General features: G+C 48.1%; 1 protein-coding gene across 1 annotated transcript; it reads left to right on the top strand.

Moving 5' to 3' along the window:
- Positions 1 to 95: 95 nt before the first annotated feature.
- Positions 96 to 9,501, top strand: CLEC3B (C-type lectin domain family 3 member B). The gene is made up of 3 exons (XM_026842634.1): positions 96 to 365; positions 6,108 to 6,206; positions 7,558 to 9,501. The coding sequence occupies exons 1-3, from the start codon at positions 257 to 259 to the stop codon at positions 7,956 to 7,958; spliced, it is 609 nt and encodes a 202-aa protein (XP_026698435.1). The 5' UTR covers positions 96 to 256; the 3' UTR covers positions 7,959 to 9,501.
- The last annotated feature ends 1,487 nt before the right edge of the window (positions 9,502 to 10,988 follow it).

Here is a 10,988-nt window from a genome sequence, read left to right on the forward strand (position 1 = left end):
TTTTTTTTTTTTTTTTTTTTTTTTTTTTTTTCAAACGAAAACAAGCAGTCTGCTAAGAAATGCAAACCCGCTGGGATGTTTTCAGCCTTGGCCAGAGCCGCCTGAGCTCCCCCCGGGGCCGGGAGGCTGCCTCTGGCCGGGGCTCAGCAGGCGGCTTTCTGGGACAGCCATTTCTGATTCCAAGCCGGTGTTAAGCCGGCTGTCTGAGGGCAGAGCGGAGTCAGTCCACCTCTGCTCGGCACCGAACGGCAGCAGCATGGTGCTCCGGGGAGCCTGCATCCTCCTCCTTTGCCTCCTCTCCCTCACCCAGGTCTCCAGCCAGCAAAACGCCAAAGTCCGACAAAAACCAGTGGCTGCCAAGAAAGGTAAGGAGCAGTGGCACCTTCCCTGCAAAGAAACTTCGAGGGGTCTGGGTGGGGGGATGCAATTAGCCCAGTCGTTTGGGCATTGAACAGTGTTTTAATGCAACTTCTAAAAAAAGCATTAAAAACCTAATAACGTGTCTTTTTTGCCCCCCTATGGGAATAATTCTGTAGCCCTTCTGTAAAATGGTGAGGAGATTGAAATATTTTTGGTGGGTTGCTATTCTGAATAAATTTGATGGGACAGCTTGGTCTGAATTTCAGAGGGCAACGCATTTTCCATGTCATCTCTAAGGTTTGCCCCAAACTTTTCCTCTACTAAAATCTCTGTTTCTGTGATCTCCATCCCTTCTCATTCACTTTTCAGAAGCAAGTAAGTGGCAGATGACAGACTGCTGTTGTAGATTTGGAGACGTGTAGGTAGATAATATGTATTCCATTAAATATCAACATGGACCTTTATTTTAAAAACCTTGCCCTGGGTGTATATGAAGCCAATGAACGAGTTCTGACTACTCAGGTTTACCAGAGGGCAATGCACACAAAAAAGGTGCCTAAATTGTTTTTGGTTTATTTTTTCCTTAGTGCTCTTTTTTTTCCACTTCTCCTTTTTTGCTACCGTCCCATCCTTTCTCCCTCTGATTCAATGCACGTTAATTACAGGACAAGGCAGGTAAGGAAGTGGCTTGTGTTGCAGCCCAGTGGCGTGTGAGCCTGCCTGTCTGATGTGTCCGACTGCAGTCGTGTGGGCTTGGACCGCTTCTGGCGGGCGCTTTCCTGGTTGGAACGAAGCGGGGAGTGAGGAAGAAGCATCCCAGGAATTCACTTGGCCAAGCTGCTCTCTATGCTCACCCGGTGGCTATTTTCATCAGATCCCACCCTTGAGAAGTTTTTCCTTTTTCTCGCATTAGCTCTTTCTATGAAATCATGGCATAGCTGCTTATTCCACATCTCTAGTCTGTGGCTATTTTCTAGAGCAAAAGATACCCCCTTAGGCTTGTATAGGGTACATATGTGCATTTCACTCACTGGAGGCACCCACAGAGAGAGATATAGTTCTTAGAGAAAACTTACTTTTCTCTCTGCATCACTTCAACTGCTAGTTGTAACCGATTGGTTTCAAGAAGGTAGGAGAAAAATCACCTTTGTGATAGAAAAATTGGGCTCCAATTTAAAAACTTTTGAGGGGGGTGTCCTGAAAATCAAACCACCTGGAACAGCTGGTGGCAGTTTTTGCTGAGAGTTTCTTTTCAAAGGAGAGGTCAAGTTTTCTGTGGGGAAAAGGAAAAAAACCCAACAACTTGGCATTTTTTGGCCAGCCACATCCAACCCCATGGCAGGTCAACTGCCCTGCCTTTACTGGAAACTTCCAGCATGTCTTAGTTAAACTTTTTCTGATTTTTATCAACATCGGGGGTGTAGAAAGAGGGAGGAAAGTGCTAAAAATCCCCCGCAAGGCTCCTCTTCGCTCCCAGCCCCTCACCACATCCAAGCCTGCCCACCCACCACAGGGGCCAGGGCTCTGAGGGAGGGCAGGATGGCCCCATCCCCATCCCAGGCCCCCAGCGCCTCTGTCCCGGCTCACCCCCTGCCCTTTGCCGGGGAGGGTCGGGCAGGGTGAAGCCGCTGGAGGGTTGGGGTGTTTGGCTGGATTTATTTGTTTTAAATCTGTGCAGCCAAACCACAGATGTTAGAAAAGAAAATGATGATTTGAGCCAAGCTTTTTCTATTTTTTTTACTTTTACTTTTTTTGTTTTGTTTTCTTTTTTCTTCTGTTTTGTAATTATTGCCTACATTTGGATCTGCTTCCCAACAAAAATGGTGCTGTTTCAACATGAAAAAAGCCAAAACATAACATTTAGAAAATGCTGAGACAGCACGTTCGCTTTGCCTGCTGTTGTTTTTTCCCCCCGCCTCAAATTGATCCACAGTGATATTTCCAGATGCAGCAGTTCAGCAAACTGTCCCTGAACCCTGATGTCTTGGGGAGCAGGTGCAATTTGCCCTCCTCTGGTGGCCCAGGGGTCTTGCTGAGAAGGGTGCCCTGGGGAGGTGGGTGATGACACCACTTCCTGGGGTTGATGGCACCCTCTGGCTTGGGGGTACAGGCTGGGTACCCACCACCCCTGGGGAGGGGGCCCTCCTCTTGGTCACAGCTGAAGCGGGGTGATGGGGGCACAGGAGGGAACATCTTTGCATAGCTCTCCCATATATTTTTAAGGTAATTGGAGATGGAAATTTGAGTCCAGATGCTTAAATCAGTGGATAGGGACTGATTTGGGCTCTACTCCTGATGTTGCCCAAAATTGCAGTGTAATCTTGTAGTCTGGGTGCTCTTCCCTGAAAATGTCTGTGAACATTTACACTGATATAAACCAGTTGTTGTGGTTTATGCTCAGAGGGCAACTGAGCACCATGGAGCTGTTCATTCTCCCTTTCTCCCCCAGTGCTGAGTAGGGAAAAATAAAGCAAAAGGCTCAGGAATCAAGGTAAGGGCAGGGAGAGGTGATGCACCTGATATGGTCACGGGCAAAAGACAGACTCATTAGGGGAGGGAAAAAAATAATATAAATTTAATACAGTCACTACTAACAACACAACAGACAGAGTAGGACCATGAGAAGCATTACCACGTCTTAAAAACACCCTCCCCCCCCCCTTCCTTCTTCCTGGGCTCAAATTTTCTCCCAGTATCTCTACCTCCTCCCCTTCAGCAGCACAAGGGGCAGGGAATGCGGGGGGGTGCAGTCAGTCCTGCCATTTCTTCCACCTCGAGGAGGGGGGAACTCCTGGCATCCCTCCCCTGTTCCAGCGCCGTTCCCCTCTCACAGGAGACAGTCCTCCACAAGCCAGCTCTGACATGAGTCTCTCCCACGGGCTGCAGTGTTTCCTGGGCTGCTCCAGCGTGGGTCACCCCACTATGTTGCAATCTTCCCAATGCTGACATACAACAGCAGTTGCTTCTTTTTGCCTCGGAGTTCCAGCCTCCTTCGGTTGCAGCCACCTGATCTGGTGTGAGGTTCTCCACAGGCTGCAGGTTGTCATCCGCTCCACCGTAGACATCCATGTGTGGCGGGGGGCAGCCCTGCCCTCTCACCATGGGATACAGGGGGGCTCTGCTCTGGCACACTTTCCCCCCTTCCTCCTCCTTCCTTCTACTGACCTCGATGTTTGCATAGGTGTCCTTGTCGAAACTCTTCCTCACAACTCCAACTCCTCCTCTCAGATTCCCCTCCTTAAATATGTTATCACAGAGGTGCAGCCACTATTGCTAATTAGCCTGGCCTTGGTGCAGAGGCAGGTTCAACTTGGAGCCAGGGGAGCTTTGAGAAGCTTCTCACAGGGGGCCACCTCCTCCTCGCTACCAAAAACACCACCATAGACTCAAACCCAGGATGCTATTGCAGGTGTGTTTGGTCCCCTCCTCTGGCCCAGGGAATGGACTGCAATATGGGACCTGACTTTTCCAGCTGGGACATTTGTGGAAATGCCTGGAGTCACACATTGCAAACCAGAGGGATGCTTTCTCCCCTGGGGGTGAGAAACCTGTTCAGATGGAAACAAACCAGATGATGACTGCCCAGACAACGCTAAGCAACCCAGATATAGATCCAGATTTCATATAGGGATAGTTCAGTAATGAAAATTAAGTACAGAGGGATTTGTTTGTTATTCAGCATATAATTAGAACAAGGGAAAATGCGTGAGAGCTCCCATTTGCAGCATCAAATACATTACTGGCCAGGCTTTCAAACCAGCAGACAATTGCAATGCACATCCTTCTGTAAGTCTCCTTTTCACCTCACCTATGCCCGCGCTTAATCCTGCTGCTCGTAGTTAGCTGCGCAAGGACCCACTCCAACTCCCACAGGCAGCACTGGCAACCCTTACGCTGGCTTCAATAGCAGCAGACCCAAGTTGTAAAAGCCTTGGTCACAGGCTTCAGGAGCTGAGCCTTGAGGAAATGACAGCACAGTGACAAAAACCCCTGGTAATAAAATAGAAAACTCGATGTCTGTTGATGTAGCCGTGGTACCTGCTTTGTAGCTGAAGTGCAAATTAACCGCTCCCAGTTCTCATCATGACATCCTGGTGAATCTGCTACTGTAAGAATATCTTGTGGCCCAGGATTTGGAAATGAGGTGGTGAAAAGGGACAGGGCACGTAGGTAGTTATCAAGGAGACACGTCACCTTGCATGGCAGGGACCCTCTAGCTGGGAACCCAGCAGCAAACCCGGCTGAGGCAACGTAAGGAGCTGCCCCAGCCAGACTCATTGGCAGTGTCCTGCCATGACTCTCGGGTATTACTTAAACCTAAGTGACATTTGTTCTGCTGCAAGACAGATTCGCATGGAAAAAAAACCCCAGCATTAATTAGCTGTTTCCCACAAAGTATTTTTATCAAAGGCAGCAAAATAATAACTAGTACCTTAGTGTTAAGTGAACCCATTAAAATTAATTGAGCAATGAGTAAAAGAGCTTAATGCCCTCCTGATGTAACTGGTTTTTCATATTCATGGTAGTCTTTGGGCTAGTGGTTTTGGTCTGCATCCAAGCTGCTTCCTGACTTGCCTGGCTTGGTGCCTTGGCTTCCCATCTCATTGACCCTCAAGGAAGTCCATCCTACTGCATTCATGGGCAAATTGTCCCCTTTCCTCTCACCCCATATGGACTACCAGATGCTTGCAAGGTAAAGCAGTTGGAGCAGCAGAGACCACGTTATCAATACAAATGCCTCGATGTTCGATCTCCCACCACCTACAAGGCATAATGGTCCTTTTGCTCCTAGACAGGAGAAATCCAACTATCAATTAATAGCTGGTTGGAGCTGTTGCAGAAGTAATGCACCTAGCAAGACGTAGGCTTTAGTAGCAGGCTGCAACCAACTCCTTGGCCGAGGAGGCATCTTCTCATGGCAGGAGAGCAGCTCTGGCCAATTTTTGGGTACCTGCACCAGGGGTGCTGATGGCAGAGGCAGCTGTGAGGGCCTGAGGGATGGCATGGTTGGTGGCCTGAGGGATGGAGTGGCTGGTGGTGCAGGGACAGATCTAGTGGAAGTACTGCAGCCCTTACAGCCCTTCCTGTTGAGCATCAGCCTGGTGAGCGAAGTGCTTTCTTGCCAACACACTCATAAGAGCAGACTAATGTGGGGACACAGCAAGGAGCGCATAGAGAGATGATCATGTGTTAGAGTGTTTAAGGGAAGCCAGGAGGGTGTGCTGTGAATAGAGAGAGGGAGGGCATGTTTTTGAAGATGAAAAAAACCATCCTATTCATTGGTAGCTTTAAGTTCCCCACAAAGCACTCACGTGTGGTAGGACTTATGTTCAGGAGGGGCAGCATCAGATACTGCCCTCCTGTATTTTGAGAACTTGACCCTAGTGCAGCACCACCCCAGGCGAGTGCCCTACACCAGGGCTCCAGAGACAAGCCTGCACCCCCCACCCCCACCCCAGCACTGTAGAGGCAGCTCAAGGGGAGACCCCCCCACCCCACAAAGCCCGACGAGAAGAGAAGCCCCAAAACCCAAAATGGTAAAACAGAGTTGATGGTGGAAGCAGGCTAGCAAGCAAATGCTCACTCTGATGGATGTGCAAGGGGATGGACACTGACTTTGCAAATCCCTTTTGTTTGTCTTTCTCTAAAGGCAGAGGAATGGGGAGTTCTGATGATAGGAAATGCTTCAGCTGCCTCCTTGGGGGACACAGCCCATGTTTATGCTCCTCCCTTGTTTTTTCCCACAGATGGTGTGAGCCTGAAAATGATTGAAGACCTAAAGGCCATGATTGACAACATCTCTCAGGAGGTTGCTCTACTGAAGGAAAAGCAAGCACTCCAGACAGGTAAATGACTCTCTGAAAAAGGCATGGCTTTTGCTTTGAGAGAGGAGCTGCTTATAAAGCAGCTACAACTGCTCCACACATTTTGACAAGAGATGCCCAAGTGCCTTGCGACAAGGAGTCCATCACGGGGAGAGGGGTTGGGGGATCAAAGCAAAATGTGGTCTTGCTGCAATTCTTCCAGGCAGCTGAAGCTCCTCAGGCAGTTAATGACATGAGTTGTGTAGCGTATGGCCTCCCTCTTTATGTGCTAGAGCTTCCCATTTGTAAAGCTATGGATATTTCTATAACACTAAGCCAGATGTTCATCTTCCTTTATGAGTTAGAGGGATGGGTAATGGATTGGTCTGCACTTCAGTCAAATGTAGCTTATTCTTTTGTTTGAAATCCAATAAAATGGTGAACCTGGTCTCTTATACATATCATGATATTGCACAGGGAATCTCATGGAGGTCAGTCCCACCATGCTTCATTGAACACATACAGAGGACAGTCCCAAAATGTTCATCTTCCAGCCATGTCCCACAGTTATTCTGTGCAAACTCCACCAACATATGTAAGAGAGGGATTTTCAGAACACAAAATAGAAATTAGATGAAAATGCAAGTTAAGGAGAATTTTTTCCTTAAAAGAAAAGGAAAACAAGCAAAATCAAGGCTTTAGATCCAAGCTCACATTCATTGGTTTGGATATTAATGCATGGCTCTGATTAGTTATTGTTTGGTTAGAGTACCCTGCAGTCTCAGGGTTTAGAGCTTAAAAAAAAAATAAAAAATAAATTGCTATTCTTAACAATAAAATTATAGGCAAGTAGAGATTTCCTCTGAAGACCTCAAGCTGTGCAAGCACAACACTTCTGATCAAAGCCTATTAAAAAAGACATTTTTCTCATGCTTGCATAATTAAGATGATTGAATTGAAATTGCAGACTTTTCCCAAAACACTCCAACACCACGGCAGCGTCTACAACCAACCCTGCCTCTAAAAAACTTGTCAGAGAAACCGTAGCAGCAGCTGTGGAAGAGCAAGGCCAGGGGAAGGGGCAGAAGGACCACACAGAGGTAATCTGACAGCAACAGAGCCCAAGAGGGTGGCAGAGGTACCCCGAGATCCATTTTTCCCTATGGTTTGAAGACAGGGAGGGCATGTCCCCGCAGCCGTGCCCTGCGTAGGAGGGAGAGGGCTCCTGGGACTCCCCTGCTGCCGAGGATGGCCCTGCGGATTGCCGTGCAGCCTAAGAAAGGAAGCTCATAGTTCAGCCGCTGCCTTTGCTGCTGCTGCCTCTTCCTGGGTGATGTTTTTAAAATTAATTCCCTTTCTGTCTTTTTGTTCTGTTTGTATGGCAACCTCTCAGTTTGCCTGAAAGGCACCAAAATTCACCTAAAATGCTTTCTTGCATTTTCGGAGACCAAGACGTACCACGAGGCCAGCGAAAACTGCATCTCGCAGGGCGGCACGCTCAGCACCCCCCAGAGCGGGGAGGAGAACGATGCTCTCTACGACTACATGCGCAAGAGCATCGGCTCCGAAGCGGAGATCTGGCTGGGCCTCAACGACATGGCGGCGGAGGGCAAGTGGGTCGACATGACGGGCGGTCCTGTCCGCTACAAGAACTGGGAGACTGAAATCACCACCCAGCCTGACGGTGGCAAGCTGGAAAACTGCGCAGCTTTGTCAGGGGCTGCGATCGGCAAGTGGTTCGACAAGAGGTGCAAAGACCAGCTGCCCTACGTCTGCCAATTCATGATCGTGTAGCGGCGGGGCCTTCCCCCACCCGCCCACAACCTGGGTCTTCCCCCTTGGCAGCAGGATTATAAAGCTATAGGTATGTGTACGTGTCCATGTATGTATGCACGCACGCGCACACATGTTCAAGTAGAGTCACTCTTTGCAACGAGAATCGTCACAGCTCAGTGTCGGATTAGAGACCATTAGAGCATTTCAATTTGGCCACATCCAGCCCCATTAGCAGCTGCATCGTTCTTACTAAGGCATGATTTATAGATATTTTTTTTTTTTTTTTACACAGGGAATTTATGAGGATGGCCTGGTTGTTTTGGCAAAGAACTGCTGCAGCAGTCCAGCCTGGCAAACAGCTGCCTTGGCTGCCCAGGGCCTTTCCCATCTTGTTGAGCTTTGTTGGGACACCAGCATAGCTAGCTCCTGCTTTCTTCCCCTGTTTTGCTCCCCCACGAGCCCTGGCAGCGATCTGTGGGAGCTCCTTGTTCTTCACAGTGCCCTGATCCAGTCTCCTAGGGATCAAGATTCGGTCTTGACAAGCAGAGGGAGTTACTCCTGCTTTGCATTGAGAGATACAATCGGGCTTGTTGGCTGAGTACCAGCAGCTCAGCGGGTTGTCCAACTAGTCCAGTGATGTGTATGAATGAATTAACAAGTAACAGGCATGGGTTGACTTACTGAGAAGGCGGGTGTCCTTTCCAGAAGCATTCCTCGCTTTGTTGGTCCTTTTCTCATCAGCCAGAAGCCAGTTTCACTGATTTCAGTGGGAGAGTGAGACCCACTTCCAGATCTTTTAGAAAAAAAGAAAAAAAAAATCCCATCGGAAGCTTTATTTATGCTCCAGCATCACAGGGGAAGCAGGGATGACTTGCAGCATAGTCAGTCAAATATATTCCTGGAAATAGAAGATGAAAATATTACATAAATAACAGAAAGTAATGCTAGGATGGAATATGCAGCCATGTAAAAAACAACTGTGTATCAAAAACGAACCCCAGAACAACTCACTTCAGCAGCTTCAGGAAACATCTGACCTGTTTAAAGGATTGAAACCCAGCTGATAGTACAGTCTTTGTTGATCCAGGCACAGTCCTCAGCAAACATAAATTTGCTGAGTACTGTTTGAGCCTATTAAGTCATGCCCAGCTGAAGGTCTGGCCTCAGTAATTCTTGGCTGAAAAAAAGGTTAAAGAAAAAAAAATAAATTGTAATAAACAGCAATGATGGGAAAGAAGTGCAGGCTGTTGGCTGAAAGGTATCAGCGGTTCTTTTGTTGTCCGGTGCTTGGTTTGGGTCACATCCCCTGCGCTGTCAGGTTGGGCATGTCAAGAACTGATGCACATGGGGAGCCCATGGAAGAGGTATTTCAATTTGCTGCCTTGTTTAAAAACAGCATGATGGTGGGTATTCCAAGATGTCTAGTGGGAGTCAAGCTGGAGAGATTGAAACACAGACACACACAAATGCAGGGTGCACGCTTCCGAGGCTGTCACTATTGCCAAACTCTCTGCTGTTCAAACGACTATAAAATAAAATATATATATATAGCTTGCTGAAGGAATGAAGCGTCAATGTGATTCGAGGGCTCTCTTCTTGCATTTCTCTTTAGATCAGCTCCAGGTATCTGTCAGAAGGTCAGAGATATCAAAGGCAGAGGGGAAAAGCAGAAAGCAAGAGCCTCTTGCCCTGTGATACGGTTTATAGGATCCCCCCCTTCCGTTATCATCCCAGTCCCATGCCCTAAGTAGGATATAGGCAGCGAGTCCTTTTATAGGAAAATAAGATTTCCTTCCTTCCCTCCCCTTGGTGCTGGGAAATTTTACTCTGAAATACCAACCCAGAAGAAAGGTCCTTCCCTCACCCCCGTTTGGCAGCGGTAGCAGTGCCGGGGGAGGTGGCACCTTGGGTCCCAATGTGGAGCCAGCACTTTCCAGGCTGCCTCCTACCTCCTCTGCAACGAGCAGAGCTGTAGCAGCACTGAGCATCCTTCTCCTTCCCCCACTGAGGTGGTGATGACTTCTCCCTCCTCCTCCTCCTCCTTCTCCTCAGCATCCCGTGAAGGAGAGAAGACCATACATGAGAAGACAGTGCTCCACACCAGTCTGGGAGGTTCCAACTGCTGCAGAACTGCACGTGAAATTATGTCTCTTGCACAAGAGGACAGCCCTTCGCAGAGCTTTACTTTGGACCCTGATCCTGAAGGTTGCTAAGGCTCTTTGCTGTAGGTCATGGTTACACCCTACAAGCCAGCTTGTCTCAATATAAACCCTCTAGTTCTCTTGGCAGATGATCCCTTCATGTTTTTAGATACACATGAATGCAAAGCAGCAAAGCTGGAAGCGTTGCTGGCTTTGATCCTGACTGGCCATAAACCACAAGGTCTTAAAACACCAATGTGTGGTCAGAGAAATAAACAGAGGGCTTTTATGAGAGCCCAGGAACTAAAGAGGGGTGATGTGAAAGCCTTAGACCCTGGTTATGCTGAGCTTCGGGGAAGATGTGGGTGCTGTAGCCAGACCATCTCTGCATGGAGTGCGAATCTGAAAAACAGCCATGGAGATGGATGCCAAAGGATATTCCCAGAGAGGACATTAAAGAGTCAATCTGTCAAAATCTAGAGAATTATAAGTTGCTCTCGGCAGATTTCTTGCTTGTATCTCTCTTGCTCTCTATATTCACATAGCTACACCCCTGCCAGCACCATTTTTCATAGCTGTTTTTCTCTTCTGAAGCTGGGAGGAGCACAGGGAAGGGTGGCTTTGCTCCTGCTGTAGTTGTTGGACCAAGGAGGCAAAAACTGACCTTGCAGTTTCAGAGTTGCATTTGTGAATTTAACATTATTCTATGTGCTACATCTTATTGTACCTTATGAACTACAGTTTTTCTTTTAAAAGCCAAAGAAAAAGAAATTCTAGAAGAATCCTCATCCTTGCTTACCACAGCAGTCTCTTTTGTTTGTTTGTGGCCAACCCCATGTTTTGCACTCACATTGAATGCCAGGGTGGAGGGGTTGATCGGCTGGCTGCCTCTATTCCAGGGGGGCCT

Source organism: Athene cunicularia (assembly GCF_003259725.1).
Source record: "Athene cunicularia isolate RWA chromosome 2 unlocalized genomic scaffold, athCun1 chr2_part1, whole genome shotgun sequence".
In the NCBI taxonomy this organism is placed as follows: Eukaryota; Metazoa; Chordata; class Aves; order Strigiformes; family Strigidae; genus Athene; species Athene cunicularia.